This window comes from Ovis aries, chromosome X, assembly GCF_016772045.2.
Source record: "Ovis aries strain OAR_USU_Benz2616 breed Rambouillet chromosome X, ARS-UI_Ramb_v3.0, whole genome shotgun sequence".
Classification (NCBI taxonomy): domain Eukaryota; kingdom Metazoa; phylum Chordata; class Mammalia; order Artiodactyla; family Bovidae; genus Ovis; species Ovis aries.
In genome coordinates this window covers 108,586,173-108,609,480 of record NC_056080.1, presented here as the reverse complement: position 1 = coordinate 108,609,480, position 23,308 = coordinate 108,586,173, and the positions used below count along the sequence as shown (strand labels likewise).

Below are 23,308 nucleotides of genomic sequence, written 5' to 3'. Positions count from 1 at the left end.
TATTTATCCTCCTGAACTAGTCCTTGAAAGGCTAGAGAATCTTCCTATAATGTGCTAATAATATCTTATATTTTTTAAGAAGAAATAATCCATTGTAGAAATTTATCAGCCACATGTATATCTAATCCTAAGGAGTGCCCAGTTATATCTTTCAGCTTGTATTATTTTTGGAGAAAGTTTTTCATGAAGTCAAAGGTAACTTTAGTGTGTAAAATTTCCTTTAGAAAATAAAGTGCTAGAGTTCCAGGATCTAATGCACAAGTTTGCTTGTTTTCCTGTGCATATCTTTGGCAGTCCTATAGATAATATTCACCAATCTTTTCTTAGTCTTCGCTTTTCTAATGCTAGGAGCCTTTGGTTTTACTTTTTACTCTACTTGTAGCTCCTATCCTCCCTTAGTCATTTTAGTTGCCTTTTCATATTTCCATTTTATATTCTACCAAAGGTGTCTTCACCAGAACTGTACACAGATACCATCTTGCCATTGCCAGGGGTTCAGTGAGAGGGAAGAATATATGTGAAAAGTTGAATTGTACAAGATTCTTAACCACCTCAAACCCTCCATTCAAATAATATCAAGGTGGGGAAATGAAATCTTAGTATTTGGGAACATAGAATAGAAGCTCATGATTTTTAATGCTGTTTTGAGTCAAGGTACTATTTTAACTGTGGTTTAAGTACTGTGGAAAGTTAACAAATGAAGCAGAAGACATAGCTTTTGCCTTTGAAAAAGTTCCTATTAAATAGGAGAGCTGTGAGAAACACGCATATATATACACAGGGTAAAATAACATGCAACCAACTGTTGTACAGAAATAGAAATAAAATGGTTAGGTGACTGAGAAGCCTAAAAGAAAGAAGATGGAAAGATGATTGTTATTGTAGAAGTAACTGGAGCTGAGCCTTGAGAAACGAGAAAAATCAATCCTAGATGACCTTAAAGAGTGCCTGTTTAGGAGACTGGAATAATAGAGCGGTAAGGGGGAAATGCAGATGGTAATAGCCTATGTGCTAAATGGATAATGAAGCAATAGAGGCAGCAGATGGAGACAGTTTGGCAAGGAAAAGAAGGAGATAAATAGTTTGATAACTAGATAAAGGGGCAGTTGGGTCATTTTATTCCTTTCTTTTTATTAAAGAGAGATGTGTGGTTGTTGGAATAAGACACCAATAGAGAAGGAGACATTGAGGACGCTAGGAAGAAAGGAGATGGTAAAGGGACCAAAGTCTCTTGGGAGAAGAGAAGGGGAGGGAGATGCCTCAGAGATAAACTGACACCAATTGTATTGCACACTGAGTACGAGAGAGACATATTGATACTATGGAAATAAGAGATAGGGGTTCAAAAAGGGAGCACAATATGTTCAATAAATGTTATCATCTATTATGATTATTGTTATTACTATTATTATGCTCTGTAATATATTTTATTTGTGAAGAAAAGTTTTGATATATATTTTCTGGATTCCTAAAATGTATCAAAATATGCAGCAATATGACAACCCATGAGAACTAGTGCCTAAGCTGGCCACTTCTCTTTCCCAAGACCAGGCACAAGATATATGTGTTCAGGTATATGTGCTCAGACTCTTTGCAACCCCATGGACTGTAGCCCACCAGGGTCCTCTGTCCATGGGATTATCCAGGCAAGAATACTAGAGGGGGTTGCTATGCTCTCCTCCAGGGGATCTTCCCAACCCAGGGATCGAACTCAGGTTTCCCATATTGCAGGTGGATTCTTTACCAGCTGAGCCACAAGGGAAGCCCAGAAAAGGGGAAGCTAGAGAAAATGAGCTATGACCTGCCCTGCTGCCACCTTTCCAAAGTCCAGAAGGATGTGATCAGAGTAACCTACATGTAACAAATATATAACATTGTATAAAATTTATAAAATAGGCATCCCAGCTGTGAACTACCAATTACATGTCCTAAAAGTTCTGGCCAGGAGACAGTTCAGCCTCTAGATAGCACGTGACCTTCTAATACCACTTGGAAACACATCAAAACTCTTATGACACCATATGGTAGTTTGTGTGAATGTGTGTGTAGGTTATGCATGGCAATTTATACCTTCCAACCATATTTTTTGTAACAGCTTTGTTGAGATTTACAGTTGCATGATTAGAACTTTTAAAAAGTGACAGGAATATGTACATCCATATACAGTTGTCTCTTGGTATCCATGGGGATTGGTTCTAGGACCCTCACAGATACCAAAATCTATGGATGCTCAGTTCAGTTCAGTCACTCAGTCATGTCCGACTCTTTGCAACCCCATGAATCGCAGCACGCCAGGCCTCCCTGTCCATCACCAACTCCCGGAGTTCACTCAGACTCACGTCCATCGAGTTTGTGATGCCATCCAGCCATCTCATCCTCTGTCGTCCCCTTCTCCTCCTGCCCCCAATCCCTCCCAGCATCAGAGTCTTTTCCAATGAGTGAACTCTTTGCATGGGGTGGCCAAAGTACTGGAGTTTCAGCTTTAGCATCATTCTTTCCAAAGAAATCCCAGGGCTGATCTCCTTCAGAATGGACTGGTTGGATCTCCTTGCAGTCCAAGGGACTCTCAAGAATCTTCTCCAACACCACAGTTCAAAAGCCCTCATAAAAAATGGTGTAGAATTTGTATATGCAGTCCTCCCATATACCTTAAATCACCTCTATATAACTTATAATACCTGATACAATGTAAATGCTGTGTAAATAGTTGTAAACTTGTGTGCAGCAAATTCAATTTTTGCTTTGTCGAACTTTCTGGGATTTTTTTTTTTCTGAATATTTTTGATCTATGGAAACCATGGGTATGGAGGGCCAACTGTTATTTACATACTATGTAATTCACTGATTTAATGTCTACAGCTCAGTGATTCTTAGTATATTTAGAGTTGAGTAGCCATCACTACAATTTAATTCTAGAATATTTTCATCATGCCAAAAATATACATCATAGGTACTGGCAGCCACTTCCTATTCCCCCAGCCCCTGGCTACCACTAATGTACTTTCTGTCTCTATAGATTTGCCTGTTTGTACATTTCACATAAACGCAGTCAAAATGTGTAGACTTTTCTTTCTGGCTTCTTTCACTTAACATAAGGTTTTCAAGGTTGTCCATGTTGTAGCATATACCAATACTTAGCTCCTTTTCATGGCTGAATAATATTTCCTTGTATGAATATAACATATTTGTTTATCCATTCATTAGTTGATGAATCTTTATGGATTTTCACCTTTTTTGGATGTTATGAATCATACTGATATATGTTCAAAAATAGATCATAGAGTCTAAATCCAATTCAAAATTCATCCTTTAATTAATGGTACAATTTTAATAATGCCATTTTATTGCTGTCTGAGAAGATGTATGTAATAGTCAATAAGCTACTGTCCTGGAATCTGAAGTCTGTCAGTGTATGGGCGTAACTGTTAACACTTATACTGTAGTGTATTTCTCAAGTGTAAGAGAAGGCTTCCCCAGTGGCTCAGTGGTAAAGAATCTACCTGCCAAGGCAAGAGACACAGAGAGAAGGAGTCAATCCCTGGGTCAGGAAGATCCCCTGGAGGAAGAAATGGCAACACACTCCAGTATTCTTTCCTTGAAAATCCCATGGACAGAGGAGCTGGGTGGGCTACAGTCCATGAGATTGCAAAGAGTTTGACACAACTGAGCTAATGAACCTGCATTCAAGATTAGTTAATGGACTTTGCTACACAATCAGCTATGTATTATCAGTGTCAGTAAAACAGAGATATTTCATTTTTAAGCATATTTTATTCACAGTTAATTCCCAAAGATCTATATGTGTAGATGACTTCAATTCTTCCTCCCACCAAACCTTGTACTGAAATGTCAAAGTAAATGATCAACAGTACTAAATAAATTATCAAGATTACTATTTTATTTTATTAATTTATTAAAATAGCAATTACCAAGCACCTACTACATCCAAAGTTCATTCATGCTTTTCTTTCTCTTGCCTACTACTGGGTGTAACAATATGAAAGGCATGTGTAATACACTATCTGGAAAGTGAGTGTTGAATACATCTTTTTCTTGAATGGTTCACATAAGGAAAATTATACAAAGCCACATAGATGGACAGGATAGGTTTTTTACTGTCTCCTTTTCATCTCTGAACACCTTTTGATCACTGGGAATAAAACTATTTTGCTCCAAGCACAAATATTCTAAATTTCACAATGATTTGTTACTATGAAACACTTATTATATTTGAAAGAACACAGAAAAGATGGTACTTAAATCATGAGACACACACTAGGACTAATTCAGGTGAAAGACCGTACCAAAGCCATTTGACTGTGTCTTTTAATGGTTTGGAACATGCTATAGGATGAAATGAAGGGGAACCAGGACCTTAAGGCTTATTTCTTTTTTATATCATTGGACAACATCCCCTTCCATTAAAGTGGTACTTTCTTAGCTTAGATACTTTTTATGGAATTTGCAAATGTCTTTAAAAGACTGTAAGATTGTTGTTATGGGCACAACCATAGCCTTTACCTAGTGATTTTTACACAAGGACCTGGTAGTGGAATCTTGTAAATAACCATGCATCAATCTCTTCTAGGAATGTCCCATTGAGTTTTGCACAGAATCATTGAATGCAGTCTAGTTATATTAAAAAAATAAACACACTTATATGTCTAGAATATAGCTTTTTCAGTTCAGTTCAGTCTCAGTCATGTCTGACTCTTTGCAACCCCATGGCCTGCAGCATGCTAGGCTTCCCTGTCCATCACCGACTCCCAGAGCTTACTCAAACTCATGTCCATCAAGTCGGTGATACCATCCAACCATCTCATCCTCTGTCGTCCCCTTCTCCTCCTGCTTTCATCTTTCTCAGCCTCAGGGTCTTTTCCAATGAGTCAGTTCTTCGCATCAGGTGGCCAAAGTGTTGGAGCTTCAGCATCACTCCTTCCGATGAATATACAGGACTCATTTCGTTTAGGATTGACTGGTTTGATCACCTTCCTGTCCAAGGGACTCTCAAGAGTCTTTCCAACACTGCAGTTCAAAAGCATAGATTCTTCAGTACTCAGCTTTCTTTATGGTCCAACTCTCACATCTATATATGACTACTGGAAAAACCATAGCTTTGACTAGGTGGACCTTTGCTGGCAAAGTAATATCTCTGCTTTTTAATATGCTGTCTAGGTTTGTCATAGTTTTTCTTGCAAGAAACAACCTATCTTATAAGAACAACACTATTATAATCACATTATTAGTATTCAGGTATGTGTCTCAATGAAACTTTGGTTTAGTCAATAGAACCACTACACCTGATGTCTGTCACCAGTTCCTCCATCTATTTAATCTTACAGGTAGATTGACCTTTTCCTTTGCATCACCAGTTTGCCACCCTTCAACCTGGCCTGTCTGCCATTGTATTTTTCCTACTCAGCAGTTGATGCCTGTGTTGCAACCTATAAAGAGAGTGTTTAGCTCAAACTAAATTGGTGGATATTGGTGAGACTGTGATAACTACAGTACTTCACAGTTTGATATAATCCGTGGCTCTCTGCCCTTCTTGAATTTGTGCAGGAGGCATTTGTTATTAGAGAATATGTTCTTCTAGAGCCTTCTGATATACTTCAGTAAAATAACTGATTAAATGGCAATTAAAACATGAATATTACAAAATCTGTACCCTAGTGCTATATTTTAACTCTGGCACTGACGATTTGCAAATGAAGAATCAGAGTCAACGTAAAGTTTGTCCAAAAGTATTCCACTTACCTATATTGATACAGAATTTCATCATGAAATCACACTACATATTGTTTTTTTGCATGTAATTTCCTTCTCTTTGGTTTTCCCCTTTGAACTACATTAAGAAAAACTAATGAAATAATAAATTAACCAATAATCATTATAGTTTTGAGAGAAGTGAAAATGGAGCAGTCTATTTAGTGAAGTAAATTGCTAACAGGGAGATAACTTTCCTTTCTGATGCGCTAAGCTCTAAAAGGTTAGGGGCTGAGAAATTTTGTATCTGCAAGCTGTGAGAATTTTTCTAATACCAAATCTGCAAAAAAACTTGCTTTGCTATTTTTATTTAGATTATAGTCCACATGTTCATTCATGTTACCCTGTCTCTCTAACTACCTTGTCTTAACTTTGATACCAGTTCTCAAAGGGTAAGACCATCTTCTTTTAAAATCATTTTATAGATGACATGTATATATGCTTTGTATACTTAGTAATTCTAAAAACCAGGAAACTCCAACAACACAACTTCACAAGTTTCTTTTGATTTATTGAATAACATTAAAGTGGCCTTATACAATATATGATGCTATAAAATGCAGAAGAGAGAGATACTATAGCATTTGGTAAGGCTCATATATAAAGGTTAATGTCAAAAAAAAGGTTAATGTCCATCAGCCAGTTTTGTCCTGAGTTTTTAAAAATGACAACATCTGCATTCATTGGAGACCATTTTCAGCACCTTTAAAATACTATTTGCTGAACCTAAAACATTTTAAATTGTCTTATATGTATAATATTGTTTGCATGGCCAAATGATGCATTTTAACCAGTGATAAAAGCCCCTAATGAGGCTAGCAGTTGGATAAACTGAACATTAAGTTGAGAATAGAAGTGTCCACATAAATATAGTCTGTTAAGTACTGCTCATTGAAGAGATCTGTCTGCTCCAGGACCTTGAGAGTTAAATGTATAATCAACCCTTTATGGACCAAACTTCTGTCTCACGTGGAAAAAATAACTTCCACTGAAAAATAAGGTCCTCAGTTGGTCACTTATGATCTCAAAGGGCGTATTTTATTATAAATGTCAATTTCACAAAATTATGTGTCCTGTAATACATAATTATGTTCAAAATTGCATTTGAAATCTATTATTAACAGTTAACAGTGAACATTCTTAAAATAGTTATTACTCTTGGCCTTAACAGAAAAAGCAATAATGGAGGTATTTTAGGGAGTTAAAAGCTGCAAGGCATTGGCCTCTGAATAAAGCCACTGCAGGTGTGTTTCTTAATGGGCTGTTAATTTTATAGCTGGTGAACACAAAGGACAGAGACCATGTGTGTTTTTAAACTGTGTTTGGTGTGGAAAAGGAGTTGATGGATGAAAAATATAAAGGCAGTGTGAAATAAGGCCAAATTGAGCTTGCCCTCCTGAGATGTAATCCTCCTTGCTCAAAACCAAGGCCAACTCAATTCTTGCCACGTGCTTCTGTTCCCACCACCACATAACAAAGAATCCCAGAGAAACTTATATTAAGCCAGCACATCAGAAATAATTAGAAAATATGACAACAAACAATAAAGACCTGATACACTAACATTCTCTCACACTAACCAGCTCTTTATAGGTTTCCTGTTTTTGCTACTAAGTCACTCAAACTTATGAGTTTTGACTCTCTCCTCCTGCATCCCTCACCCCTAGGTTCCCAGGGTTCTTAGAACCTTGCATCTCAGTGTGTGCGCTGAAGACCAAGAAACATGAGTGTTACTTGGGAACTCACAAGATCTAAGTTCTCCAACCAGGGATTAAACCTGGGCCACCGCAGTGAAAGCATCTTTTCTTCCTGGGGAAATAATTTGTTTTATTGTTATCAGTTTAGTTCAAGTTCAGTTCAATCGCTCAGTCGTGTCTGACTCTTTGTGACCCCACGGACTGCAGCATGCCAGGCCTCCCTGTCCATCACCAACTCCCGAAGTCTACCCAAACTCAGGACTGAAGTGACTTAGCAGCAGCAGCAGCAGCAGCAGGTCCATTGAGTCGGTGATGCCATCCAACCATCTCATCCTCTGTCGTCCCCTTCTTCTCCTGCCTTCAATCTTTCCCAGCATCAGAGTCTTTTCCATTGAGTCAGCTCTTCGCATCAGGTGGTCAAAGTATTGGAGTTTCAGCTTCAACGTCAGTCATTTGAATGAATATTCAGGACAGATTTTCTCTAGGATGGACTGGTTTGATCTCCTTGCTGTCCAAGGGACTCTCAAGAGTCTTCTCCAACACCACAGTTCAAAAGCATCAATTCTTCGGCACTCAGCTTTCTTTATAGTCCAACACTCACATCCATACATGACTACTGGAAAAACCTTTGACTAGCTTTGACTAGACAGACCTTTGTTGGCAAAGTAATATCTCTGCTTTTTAATATGCTGTCTAGGTTGGTCATAACTTTTCTTCCAAGGAGCAAGCATCTTTCAATTTCATGGCTGCAGTCACCATCTGCAGTGATTTTGGAGCCCAAAAAATAAAGTATGTCACTGTTTCCACTGTTTCCCCTTCTATTTCCCATGAAGTGATGGGACCAGATGCCATGATCTTAGTTTTCTGACTGTTGAGCTTTAAGCCAACTTTTTCACTCCTCTTTCACTTTCGTCAAGAGGCTCTTTAGTTCTTCTTCACTTTCTGCCATAAGGGTGGTGTCATCTGCATATCTGAGGCTAATATTTTTCTCTGCAATCTTGATCCAAGCTTGTGCTTCATGCAGACTGGCATTTTGCATGATGTACTCTGCATAGAAGTTAAATAAGCAGGGTGACAATATATAGCCTTGACGTACTCCTTTCCCAATTTGGAACCAGTCCATTGTTCCATGTATGTTTCTAACTGGTGCTTCTCAACCTGCATACAGATTTCTCAAGAGGCAGGTAAGGTGGTCTGGTATTCCCATCTCTTTCAAAGGCTTTGGCATAGTCAATAAAGCAGAAGTAGATATTTTCCTGGAACTCTCTTGTTTCTTCGATATTCCAACGGATGTTGGTAATTTGATCTCTGGATCCTCTGCCTTTTCTAAATCCAGCTTGAACATCTGGAGGTCCACGGTTCACGTACTGTTGAAGCTTGGCTTGGAGAATTTTGAGCATTACTTTGCTGGCATGTGAGATGGGTGCAATTGTGTGATAGTTTGAGCACTCTTTGGCATTGTTATAAATAATAAATTATTATTATAGTAATTATTATATAATAATTTGTTTATATAATATATTATAATTTGTATGTATAATAATATATAGTAAGTTGCTTTGTTATAATTATTATAAATAATAATATCTTTATAGTTTAGATTTTTTCATAAGAAATATATAATTAGATTTTTCTTCTTCATTCAGATTGGTGGTTCTTACTGTTTAACACAGATGTCTGGTTCATGACTCCTTATTTTTAATGATAGATATAGATATATGGGAGAAGGAAATGGCAACCCACTCCAGTTTTCTTGCCTGGAGAATCCCATGGACAGAGGAGCCTGGCGAGCTACAGTCCATGGGGTTGCAAAGAGTCGGACATGACTGAGAGCAACTAATACAGACACACACACACACACACACAGATATATGGGGCTTCCCTGGTGGCTCAGATGGTAAAGATATAGATATATGAAATTTATCTTCCATCTTCCTCATGCTTTCTAATTGACGCATCTAGTCTGTCTTCCCTTTCTTGTCTTCATTTAGAATAAGTTATTTTTATCTCAGTACTATTTTCTCTATGCTAGTTCAAAAATAAATTTTTATCTTTTAGTATTTATGCTTAAAATTACAATAAGATTTTTGAATTTATAGTAATCTGAAGTTAATTGATATTTGTACCATTCCTTAGGATAATCCAGCTTTAGACTTCCCAGATAATATGTGATTTTTTTAACCTAATTGTGGCATAATTGACAAATATGGTCATATATATTTAAAGTATACATCATGATACTTGATATACATATATATTGGAAAATGGTTACCAAGATCAAGATAATGAAAACATTTATTACCTCACATCATTAACACATGTCAGCTCATGTGTGTGTGTGTGTATGTGTGTGTGTGTGTGGTTGAAAATACTTAGTATTTACTCATAGCAATTTTCAAGTATATATTACCATATCATTAACTATATTCACTATGCTGTATATTAGAGCCTCAGAACTTTTTATAAGTGAAAATTTGTTTCCTTTGACCTATATCACCCCATTCCCCCCTCCCTCCAGCCCTGGCAACCAGCATTCTATTCTTGTTTGTATGAAATCAACTTTTGTCTGTCTGCCTTATTTCACTAAGCACAATGCCCTTCAGATTCATCTTCTTTATCCATTTATCCGCTGAAGGACATTCAGGTTGTTTCCATATCTTGGCTGTTGTGAATAATGCTGCAATGAATGTGGGATCCTGATTTCAATTTCTTTGGATATATACCCAGGAGTAGCAATGCTGTATCATATGGTAGTTCTATTTTTGGCTTCCTTTGTGGCTCAGCTGGTAAAGAATCCGCCTGCAATAAGGGAGACGTGGGTTCGAAATCTGGGTTGGGAAGATCCCTGGAGAAGGAAAAGGCTACCTATTCTGCCCTGGAGAATTCCATGGACTGTATAGTCCATGCGGTCGCAAAGAGTTGGACATGACTAAGCAATTTTCACTTTCACTTTCATTTTGCATTCCCACCAACAGTGCACAAGGGTTTTCTTTTCTCCACATCCTCACCAACATTTATCTCTTGTCTTTTTGATAATATCCAGCCTAACAGGAGTAAGGTGATATCTCATTGTGATTTTGATTTGCATTTCCCCAGTGATTAGTGATGTTAAACATCTTTCATATACCTATTGGTCATTAATATATCTTCTTTGGAAAATATATAACTCAAGTCCTTTGTCCATTTTTAAAAATTGGATTATTTGCATTTTTGTTATTGAGTTGTACTAGTTCTTTATATATTTTGGATACTAATGCCTTATCAGATACACTTCGCCTTCCATCCTTTCCCTCTAACCCTACTTCCAGCTGCTTCTACCTACACCTTAGCTTTATAGAGTCTCTCTTTGTTTAGGTTCAAGCTGTTCCTTTCACATGGAAAATTCTTCCCCACACCCAGAGGGATGTTATGGGGAGGGAGGTGGGAGGGGGGGTTCATGTTTGGGATCGCATGTAAAAAAAATAAAAAATAAATAAATAAAATAAATAAATAAATAAATTTAAAAAAAATTCTTCAACTCTGTTGAAATCCTTTCCATCCTTTAAGGCTCATCTTGAGTACCACTTCCCATAAATATGCTTTTCTGATTCACTCATTTGTTTATTCATTGAATAAATATGTACTGATCACAGAACTACATTCTTCTGGTTCTTGGAGATAAAGCAATAAACAGAACAGCCACAGCCTCATGGACTTTATATTCTATCAGGTGAAAACAGGTGATAAACAAGAAATAAGTAAAACATATGTTATATTAAGTGGTGATAAGTGCTAAGAAGAAAACAGAAGAATATAAAGGGGGTTCAGACAGCCAGGAATGATGAGTATCCTCTGATCAAATACCTTTCCTTATTTTGTATACCCAATGCAAGTATTTTCCTTTACAATGTGGCTATTTGCATATTTGCCCTATTTTTCTATCATATATTCAAAGTTCCTTGAGAGCAAGAACTTTATTTCACTCATCTTTGTATCTCCTTTACCATCTGAGCCACCAAGGAAGCCCATCATAAAGGAGATATCTCCTGGGGTTTCCCTGGTACCTCAGCTGGTAAAGAATCCACCTGCAATGCAGGAGACCCTGGTTCAATTCCAGGGTTGGGAAGATCCCCTGGAGAAGGGAACAGCTACCCACTACAGTACTCTGGGCTGCAGAATTCTATGGACTCTATAGTCAATGGGGTCACAAAGAGTCGGACATGACTACCTTTCACTTATAGCTGTATCTCCTATACAGCTGTATGTATCTCCTACAGCTACCAAGACAAAGTTCAGTAAATAATGGTTAAAATGACTCAAATGATGGAAATAAGTGCAATAGTACTTAAGAGGAAGGAGAGACTGATAACAGTGGTTGGTTGGGAAGGACTCCTTAGAGATCGTTAATTTGGATAAGGTTTTACAAGATGGGTGGGGTGAAAAAGAAGGAAGAGCTGAGTAAGTCTGATTTGATATATATGCTCTTGAAAATCTAAAAATCATTGTTTTATCAACTGACTAATATTATGAATAATTTTCTTTATTTTTAAAACCAGTGTTTCAGAAGGGACGGGCAATAGACACTGGAGAAGTTGACATTGGTGCACAGGTCATGCAGACCATTCCACCTGGCTTATTCTGGCGTTTTCAGATTACTATCCACCATCCTATATATCTGAAATTCAATATTTCTTTAGCCAAGGACTCACTGCTGGGAATTTATGGCAGAAGAAACATTCCACCTACACACACTCAGGTATTTGATATTGTAGATATTTCTTGACCCTTTCAGAGAGTGGCAGGATGAATAGTTCAGGGTTTGTGACTTGCAAAGTATGTGGGAGTCAAAGGTGATGGCAGACAATTCTGTAATGAGCAAATATCCAGAATAATCACAGTCAAGCGAATGAAAAATAAAAAAGATGCTATTGAGCAATAACAACTAGAATTTAGCAAAACAGATTCAAAAAAAGGAAGTTTAAGAAAATATTCTTGCAACGGAAGTTCTGCTTCCTGGAACAGGATGGTCATGAGCCTTCCCAGCCCCCTCCTCTTTTTTAGTCTTGCTGCCCACCCCTCCACTGGTTCCATACATTCCTGACCTGTTGTCTCAATAAAGGAATACAAATCAAGAGGGAAATGAGTCAAAAAGGCACGTTTTGTCTTGTAGGTAAAACATGTTCCTTATTATTGTTATGAAAAACTTAAATATGTAAAACCTCTATGGTTTACAAGACCCTTCTAGAAACCTTTGGCACTTCATTTCCCTTAATTTCTTTCCCTTATCTCTTCCTACACAAACCCATTTGAGGCCCTGCTCCATCTAAGTAGCATAAGGAATGGTAACCATCCTGGGCTTGGGATACATGTGCCATGTTCTTGTCTGATTAGGGATAAAAGAAAAGAGGACAAGGTCTTTGAATATTTCATTGTGTTATCACAAAAGTAGTACATTATGGTGAATGTTTTGACTATTCATTTATTAGTTTTCAAACCAAAAAAAACTTTTTAATTTGTAATGACGATCATGGTAACATTTCAAGGGAAATGTCTATTTTCAAGTATTTTCTATCAGATACTTTTTGTAAAATATCAAGATTTTCTTGCATAATACCAAATAATTCTTCTATATCTTGCTTTATTATTTTTAAACAATCATTTTTAATACTCTAAAACTGAAGGGTTGGTAACATTTATAAATATTGTGAAGGGTTATTTTGTTTTCAGAATTAATAATATGCTTTGGGGTTTAGATGTACTTAAGAATGAATTGCCTCTTTTCCCACTCTGCCCACTTTCAGAGCAAAGAAGTATGAAGTATCATAATTGATGTGAGAGATGTTTATCAGTCTAGAGGTAAAAGTCGTGGCTCATATCTATGTTTGCATTTGTTCCAGTTTGATTTTGTAAAGCTAATGGATGGAAAACAACTAGTCAAACAGGACTCCAAGAGCTCTGATGATACCCAGCATTCTCCTCGGAACCTAATCTTAACCTCACTGCAGGAAACAGGTTTCATAGAATATATGGACCAAGGGCCTTGGTATCTGGCATTTTACAATGATGGAAAAAAGATGGAACAAGTATTTGTGTTAACTACAGCAATTGGTAAGCTGCCTTGGCTATGATTTTGAATTGACAGCATAACTCCAGAAAGACACAATGATGAAAGTGATACAGATGTTATTGAAGCTTATTGCTCGTTCTGTCTTAAAGTCATTACTCAGGATACGTCACAATGAGACAGGTTTACATTGTTGTTGTCAGTAATGTTGTTTAAATGCAGATTAAGATTTTTAAAATGCTCCATTATTTGCGGCTATCTTAGGATACCTGCCATGCTCTTTTTTATATGTTTTCAACAGGAATAATACCCTGAATAACACTATTACTGAGACTACATAGATGAAAACCTTCATGAAGAAGGGAAATGAGCAAGAGAAGCCCTGTTAATTCAAGTTCTATTTAAAAAGAAAAAGCAAATAAATACCTTTTTGAAATGGAAAACCTAGCATCAGTCCAGTTCTTCTTTAGAACAACTGATTCTGGAAACATTAAGATTGCAAAATACAACCTGAGCATAGAGAAGAGTCTTAAGGATAATAACTTGGGTCATTCAGAGTTCTTTCTTTAGAACTGTTTAGTTTAAAAATCATCACAATGACTTGTTCACTGCGCTCAGAGCCTATTAAAGAATGTTCTTTTCAGTACAATGTCTACACACACTCTTACTCATTTTCACCCTAGTTAATCAGAGAGAGCTCACTCTTGTCATTTTGGGAGGTGAAATCATTTGCCTTTATATAACCCTTTGTATGAATAAAGCTGAGCTCTTTAGCAAATTTAGAGCCCTAAGAGTATACAACTCATAGACACAGTATTTTACTGTGTGAATTTTCGTGAAACACATGTCTTTTAAAAGAAGGGGAAATATTTTACAGCTGTCAGTTTTCTATACAACTCTCACCACTTTATCCTTTAGTTAACCTGTTCTACCATATGTTTAGGATATCATTTTGATTGTTAATAGATATACCATCTGTTCTTTATAACAATTATATTCTATTTTTACTTGATGCTGAAGACCTTTTGTCAGTATAAAATGGTATTCTAGCCACAGATTATTAAAAACTTGCCTCTAAGGTAATCAGAAAGGCAATAAAAATGCACCAATGATTTTTCCCTAGAGAAAAGCTCCACTGATCTTACATCTTCAAAAGACAAAGTGTTTGTTAAATTGTGTGTGTGTGTATATATATATATATATATATATATATATATTTTAAGTCATGACACTGTTTTGCTTCTCAGAGATTCAGTAGGGGCAAATTCAACAATTGCATCTTTCATGATATTTGTCCACCAAGACTCAGTTTTGATAATGCAGACTAATCAGATATGAGAGATTGAGTTTCTCCTAAGAAATCAGAGCAATTAGAAGACTTAAAACATTTGTGAAGAGGATTTTCTCTCTTCCTGTTATCCTTACCCCTAAGTTCAAGTTAAAACACTAACCAAGCTATTAACCTTTCAAAAATCAATAGACCCAGAAACACGCTTGGAGTTTTTTTCATGTCCCTTAATTCCTTTCCCAAAGACCCTAACCTTTGATATATAATTTCCTATTATCCAGAGATTAAGCTCTTAGTTTCATATGCAACAACATATTTGCTTCTTCCTTATGCAAGTCTGTTTCTTATTTCTCCTACAATTTCACTTAAAGAGAATTCAAGTAAATTTTCCAAAATGTGAAAGGTATATAAATTATTTACTCTCAATTCTCCCCATTATTTTTATGTTTTTGTAATTGTTAAAAGAGGATGATATATTTGTTCCTTTGTCTATTATGTGGTAATATTATAATCAGTTGGATTGATCGTAACTATATTTGGTCTGCTCATAGGGATCAAAACAGCATAATAACCATTTATTGAGTGACTAATATAGGCGAGCAACTAGCCTGTATTACTATATGTTATTTTCTAGTTTCATGGACAAAGTTATGAATAAGCCAAAGTCTTCACCAACCAGCTCAATAACATGGTAATATATACCATTAATGGAGTGACATTCTGCCCCAAGCACTCTACATTCAGTTATCTTGTTTGATTCTCATCACAAGCCTAGCATAGGTATAGTGGTACTTATATTACAAATAAGAAATCAGAGACTTGGGATGAGTAAAGAAGTCTCACAGCCAGCAAGTGGCAAAATTGATATTGGTGACACTCAATATCTCTGATTCCAAGCCCCTGCTCTTTAGAACATTCTCGTTCCATAGGATTATTCATTAGGTTTGGTTTCTCCCGTGAGAAAATCTGCCAGAAACAAAACCCATCATCAGCACAGATGCAGATCCCAAAGCTCTAGCATAAGAACAGGGTTTTAATCATAGAACTTTAAAATAATTCTCAACTCTAATGAACTGGTGTCTAGGAAGTGATTCTGGAGTAAGATTTAAAAGATAGAAGACAAACTTCCTGCAGGCCATTATAAATAGAAAAGCACATTCTTTTTCATCACTAGTTATTTATGTGTTTCTGCTGTAGCCATCCTCTTCTGGAGTCCCTAGGCTATCCCAATGTCTCTTTGATACCCAGTGGAGGTGGCAGCTTCCAAAACCTCCTCCATTGCCTTCTCTTCTCATTTGCATTGCAGGTGTTAAGCTCTGTGCAGCATTACGGGCCTCGGGACAATTCTTAGATAGTCAATAAGCCAGAGAGATTTTTATTTATTTTGATAGCAAATTTTATTAAACATTTTCTCTCTCCGGTAGCTACATTCCCACAAGGCTGCTTCCATGAAGCTGTCAATACGACCTGGTATGAAATTAAATTCAAATATATTTACCTTTGAAATTTTCCTCTATAGCCTCCTATTAACCATGCAAGGCAGGGAAAATCCAAATGTAGATTTAAGAATGGCCACTTCTTTTTGGTACAAGAAAGCAAAACAAGAAAAGAGATAATAATTGTTCCATCTCTGAATGAAAAGAAATAAGACTCTTTGTGCCTTTTTGTAATGATCTTTTAAATAAAGGTATGATTTTCTGAAAATAACTAATGTTTTAATGAGTTAAAAAGTGGTTAGCTCATTGTCAAATGTTACATTCCTGCCAGCCCAGTTTTCAGCAAATGCCATGTGTCAGGTCTTATCCAGTTCAGTTTTCTAGCACAGGGATCAGAGAACAGACCATTGTAAACTTGCAAAAAAGAATCTGATGTGTTCATATGGATGTCAGAAGAACAATCTCCTCTGTAGATAGGATAGCCATCCAACATGGCCACTGGATTCATTCTCAGCTTCCTAAGGATCCCCTAAATGGACTAGATGCCACGTTTTTCCTCTTGCTTTTCTTCTGCCCAAGGCAGAATTCCAAGTCTAGAGGCACTAGTTCTCAATGCTTTAATTCAGTCTTCACCTGCAGGGTCACTTGAGGTATTTGTTAGAATGTAGATTACTGAGCTGCATCTTCAGAGATGGGGGCTTCCCAAGTGGTGCTAGAGGTAAAGAATCCTCCTGCCAATGCAGGAGACACAAGAGATGCAGGTTTGATCCCTGGGTCAGGAAGATCCCCTGGAGTAGAAAATGGCACCCCACTCCAGTGTTCTTGCCTGGAAAGTTTCATGAGCAGAGGAGCCTGGTGGGCTACAGTCGTTGAGGCTGCAGAGTTGGACACCACTGAGCAACTGAGCATGACTAATATCCTCAGAGACAGAGTCAATAAATCTGGTGTGAAGCTCGGGAATCTGCATTTTAAGTACTTCAGGTGATCCTCCTGATGTAGGTGGTCAAAAGGCCACAATTGAAGAAATGCTATTTCTCAACTCTCATTATGAATTCTCAGAGTTCAGTGGAAGACATCAAGACTACTTACTAGAATATTTCCTTCTGATTGGAAATAGCTTATCCAAGTAAAACTAGATGAAGTAGATGGTTTGGATTGAAAAGAAAAAACTGGTGCCTATGAGAAGTATGAGTGTAATGGGCCAGAACATAAAAGTCAGAATCCAGGAGTGCTAAGTTATAGAAAACGTACGGAAAAAAGTCATGAAAAGGTGGGGTTTTTTAAACTGCAGGAGTAAAGTATACGTATCATAATAGGTCGTGGACTTGGAATTTGATGCTGTTACACTCAAATAAAGTTTTAAACTAAAAACAGTTTTCAATATCATTGTCAGAGACTGATTTTTATAAAACTTTATAACTCTTCAGTTAAGTTACTTAGCACAAGATTGGTCAAAGTTCTGTTGTATTGAAGATACTATGTCACCAGAACTATGTACAGGCACCTCCAAAGCCTTCTCAATTCCCCCTGAAACCTATTCTTCTCTAAGAATGGATTGAAGGGAAATTAGTGGCAAAGAACTGATACGCATTTATAGCCAAGAAAGCATTTCTCAACAAAATGCTTAGGTTCTAGTGCTTTTCATGGTGGTGAATTTAATATGAACACTTACTTTAAAAGCTTTCCATTGTCACTTATTAGTGAAAATGAAATACCTGATTATCATATTTAAGCTGTCAAGATAGTAGATTAAACATTTTAAGGTGATAAGACATTTTTCTTTGCTACCACCTAAATTTAAAAAATAAACAATAGACTTCATTTTCTGGGTTATATTTTAAAGCCCTTTTTGCTTTTGAGAAATGACCTATAATCCTAGGACATTTTTAGTTTTATCATGAATGTCTTTTAAGAATACAGCTCATCTAGACCCTTGATGCATTTTAGAGGAGAGGTTAGTTTTTAGTCCCACTCTTGAATAGCCAATTCAGCAAATCCAGGGTGCTTTAAATAATTTGGTACTGTGACCTCTTACAGGAATCTTTGGCATTTGACTTTAGACAGTAAGTGCTTTGTAGACAGCAGAGGGCAAAGATTTTTATAGGCCCAGGGTTTTTGCAATTTAGAAAAAAATAAAGACTCAATAGCCTACAGGTTTGTTCTTTTTTCTTCTTCTTTTTGTCTCTATTAATAGAAATAATGGATGACTGTTCGACAAATTGCAATGGAAATGGAGAATGTATCTCTGGCCATTGTCACTGCTTCCCAGGATTCCTTGGACCTGACTGTGCTAGAGGTGAGGCTGCCCTGTTATACCGATTGGTTAGGGAACTTGATGTCACTTGAGAACTTAGAGTTAGTAACAATAGGAAGAGGAGGAGGGATAGGAGTGATAGTAGCAGTAGCAACACCCCCGATGGTCTCTACCAAAAGTTGAGCACTTGCTCTACCAGGTACCATTCTCAACATTTTGTGGTACTTTTAATTCATATATTGTATAATAATCCTATGATATAGATCTATTACCCCGGTTTAATGGGCAAAGAAATAACATCAGAGAAGTCAAATCACTTAACTAAGGTTATCTAACCACTGAGATACCTGGATCCTCTGAAACCAACCACTCCATGATATTGGATTGGCCAAACAGTTGATTCAGGTTTTTCCATAGCATCTTATGGAAAAGCCCAAGCAAACATTTTGGCCAACTTAGTACTTCTATTCCCTTCATAAACTCATTTATAATGGAGGAACTTTGGGTAACCACTTATACAAATTAGGGTAAACAGGAAGAGGTGGACAGTCACCAGCTGGCTGAGTAGCTTATAAGGGAAAGACTGGGAAGGCAGAAGTTAAAGTTTCAAACTTTACTAAACCAGACTTGCCCATAGTTTAATTCTTGAAAAGCTGTGGGTAAATCATGCTGGGTTTTCCCCATAGGCTTATAGTTATTATCAATACTTTAGAGATGCTTTCTGCTTGTTCACAATGTGTTCTTAAAGTTCTCGGTCTGCTAATACTTTCATCTCAGGTTTCTCAGCCACTCAGTTTCTTTAGATTAAATTCTATTCAGCAGAGAATTCAATAGCACTTGCTAGATTCCCAGTTCTCCAATAGATCTTAAGGAGGTTGCGGGGTAGAAGCAGAGGTTATGGCTGGTATGGAAAAAAATGAATAAGATGAGATATAGGCCCTGCCCTCAGGGAGGTCCATATTTTTTTTAATAAGAAGACTAAGAATGACAGAGCAAAGTGACTGTTCCAATGAAGGTCTGCACAGCTGGAATAGGCACAGACATCTGTCCAGTACCAATCTCTAAATGGCCAACTTTTGAAAGATAACACTCTATAATAGGAATACCTCCCTCCTAGTTTTATGAATTTTATCTGCTTGAGGAAAAAACACCAAAAGAGAGAAAAATCCTAACTTATAATAATGACGATGGTGATGATGATAGTTGTTTAAGAGTATCGAAAGCAAGTGCTTGAAATAATTTCTTCACTCAGGGTGTTTTTATAATTTATCTTTCCCCCAATCCCATAAGAGGAAAATTCTGTTTGTAATCATGAACATGTGCCGATTTAATAAAGGCTAAGCCAGAAATAGTACAATTTTTTTGCCAGAAATATTATATGAGAATCGATAGAGAATTGCTCTTTGGAGATTTTACAAGCATTATGAGAACATTACAAGTTCATTTGCCAACCTTCAGATTCGTGCCCTGTGCTGTGTGGTGGGAATGGAGAATATGAAAAAGGACACTGTGTCTGCCGAAATGGCTGGAAGGGGCCAGAGTGCGACGTTCCAGAAGAGCAATGCATTGATCCAACGTGCTTTGGCCACGGCACCTGCATCATGGGAGTTTGCATCTGTGTGCCAGGATACAAAGGAGAAATATGCGAGGAAGGTCAGAGCCCTGTGTTAATATATTGCTTCAGGCTTTTCTCTCACTGAATGGTCCAAGGTGTCATTCTGTGTTTCTAGAAGAGACATAAGTGGTCTTTGCAAACTATAAATGCACAACATGTCTACTTAGTACATGGAGCAATGGGAGTTCATGTCTCTACTGACAGCCTCTAATAATAACATGAGGTCATACCTCTGACCCTTACAGAGCAGTAGTGGAAAATGCCGTACGCCCTCCTCATTTTAACACTGTTTTATGATGAAAATTTCCATCATGATTATTTTAGGTGTTAATTTATAAGCTTTCGTTATTACAGAGTGCACTAGGCTACATCTTTCTCTAAAGCACATAATAAAAATAATATTATTGTGCACATTTGGAACCATTTCATAAATGTTTTCTTTGGGAGTGACTTGTAATTACCATTATTATTATTGCTTTATATTATTTATTTTTATATACCTCATGCTGAAACTTGACCTCCCTGCCTAAGGAAGTAGACTTACCACTAATGAGTTTCAAGACAATGCCTTTATATTAAAATTCACCCCAAAGGAGCATTTACACATACATGCACAATAATTTTATCATTTACAAAACATACTTCGAAACAGCAGTAGTTTTATCATCTAAAGAAGACACATTGGAAAATAAGTTTGCTAGTAATCAGACCTTTTTCATGCCACATTCCTCAAATAAGACTGATTTCAGAAATAATATTAAACCATTACCATGGGAGATGGTCTCATCACAACTGTTGTTCAGGAAATAGATTGCTGAAAATGCACTATAATTGCTTTTTAAAGATGGCTCATTAAGACTATTACACAGCATTTTAAAGGGTTTAATCTCATTCTGCTCCATGAGCAAACAAGAGTTTAGCTTTCCACCTTCCATTATCCATAGTAGAATTTTGGTGTGAAGATTATATCTGTTCCAATATGAATGTCATTGGGCCTTGACAAGGCAGTAAAGTTCCTGACTTACTTTTAGAAGCTGTTTTTATGGGGATCCATCAGCAATCATGATATTTAAGCTCTACATTCAGATGCTATACAGATGCACACATGTTTTCACCCCCCAAAAACATGGTGTCTATTACAACATCTACAGTCTGCCCTGAAAAACATTTAACCTAAGTTAGACCGTTCTAATTTAAATTTTCTAAATAGTTGAAAAAGGACTTAGCTACAGTTTGCCTTCTAGGCCACAAAGAAAATTTATAGACTAACCAAGATAGCAAGGAGTACCACGTTTAAAGGTAGAAACTTTCCAAATATAATTTTTTTTTAATAAAAAATGTTTTAAGTCAGATTTCACAAACAGGCTGAATTGGGTGCATGGGTGAATTTTGTTTGTTTCGCTAAGTAGTGGTGGTAGTATTTTCATTGTTGTTTAATGTGATGTATTTTGCAAAATTTAAAATAGAGAAGCATCATATGCAAATCTCTATTTCTGGCCTCTCTGGAGCAACAAAAATATCTGGTGACCCTGAGCCCACATTCCTACATAGTAGCAATGATTGGAGCCAATTAACAGCAACTTGGGCTTTCCTAGTAGCTCAGGCAATAAAGAATCCACCTGCAATGCAGGAGACCTGGGTTCGATCCCTTGGTCGGGAAGATCCCCTGTGGAGGAGGAAATGGCAACCCACTCCAGTATTCTTGCCTAGAGAATCCCATGGACAGATGAGCCAGACAGGCTATACAGTCCATGGGGTAGCAAAGAGTCAGATATGACTCAGCAACCAACACACAGACACACACAGCAGCAGCAGCTTCCTTTAAACTGGACACTTATTCCCAGCACACCCTGCTTTCTTATATCCAGCCCACCTCATTCATGTCTGCAACCCACCTGGTCCCTGCAGCCAAATGACTTTGTGCCTCTGACTTAAGTATGACTTACCTAGTCATTGAAGATGGTCTTCTAAAAAACAATAAAACTATATTAAGTTAAATACTATTTTATTTATTAAAATTGTTATATTTTGATGCAACTAAATTACCTCCTTCTGAAATAATATCGTACACTAAAGAACCTGCCTGCCAATGCAGGAGACATAAGAGACTTGGGTTTGATCCCTGGATTGGGAAGATCCCCTGGAGGAGGGCATGGCAACCCACTCCAGTATTCTTGTCTGGAGAATCCCTATGGACAGGGGAGCCTAGTAGGCTACAGTCTATAGGGTTGCAAAGAGTCGGACACAACTGAAGTGACTGAGCGCGCGTGCACACACACACACACACACACACACACAGACTTTTCCTTTCCCTCCAAATAATGAATAGATCAAATTAGATGTACCTTCTGGTGTTTATTTGCTGATTAGCTTAGGTATTAAAGCATTGTGCTAATGACCCTGAGATCATGGGCTAATTATAATGGCAATAACACTAATTATAAAATGCTTAGTTAGACTCAACTCTATTCCATGGCACATTTGTTGTTGCTATTTAGTCACTAAGTTGTGTCCAACTCTTTGCAACCTTATGGTCTGTAGCCCTTGAGGCTCCTCTGTCCATGGGATTTTCCAGGCAAGAATATTGGAGTGGGTTGCCATTTTCTCCTCCAGGGGATCTTCCCTGACTCAGGGATGGAACCCACATCTCCTGCATTGCAGGCAGATTCTTTATCACTGAGCCACCTGGGAAGCCCATTCCATGGCACATGCTACACGCTAAGTCTAGGCCAGTCTTGCAAATGATGGCAGATCGTATCAGTCTGTTTCCATTGCTAGAAAAGTAATTGAAAGCGTACATCCTCATAATGGTTAGGTTATTTTGGTCTCATCTTAGTTGTATGTGAAGATCAGAAATGTGGACATCGACTTTCCCATTACCTGTGGGGTGGTCACTGAGTTAAAAGCACAAAATAATTTTCCCCAAGGCAACCATAGAAATCTACTTGTGAAATAGTTTAGAGTATTTGTTAGAATGTGTCCAAAAATTTCCAGACTTCACAGAATCAGAGTCAAATATAATTGAGTCTGTGATATTCTAAAGCATTGAAAACTATGTCACAGTGTCCTGGTAGAAGGAGAATCCACGAGGCAAAGAATTTTTAAATTGTGTTTAAAATGTTACATTTTCAGTGCTTCTTAGATATAAATGAGAGATTATAAGAAATTAGTCATATGATTCCATGAAACAGCAGTCACCTCAACCAATA

The 23,308-nt window shown here is 37.2% G+C and overlaps 1 protein-coding gene across 1 annotated transcript in view; it reads left to right on the top strand.

Moving 5' to 3' along the window:
* TENM1 (teneurin transmembrane protein 1) overlaps positions 1 to 23,308 on the top strand; it is a 900,209-nt gene that overhangs the window by 608,244 nt on the left and 268,657 nt on the right. Inside the window, exons 10-13 of the mRNA XM_027963346.3 lie at positions 11,999 to 12,198; positions 13,340 to 13,550; positions 18,425 to 18,526; positions 19,943 to 20,137. Of these exons, the coding sequence (XP_027819147.1) occupies positions 11,999 to 12,198; positions 13,340 to 13,550; positions 18,425 to 18,526; positions 19,943 to 20,137 (708 nt within the window). The remainder of the gene's footprint in view (positions 1 to 11,998; positions 12,199 to 13,339; positions 13,551 to 18,424; positions 18,527 to 19,942; positions 20,138 to 23,308) is intronic.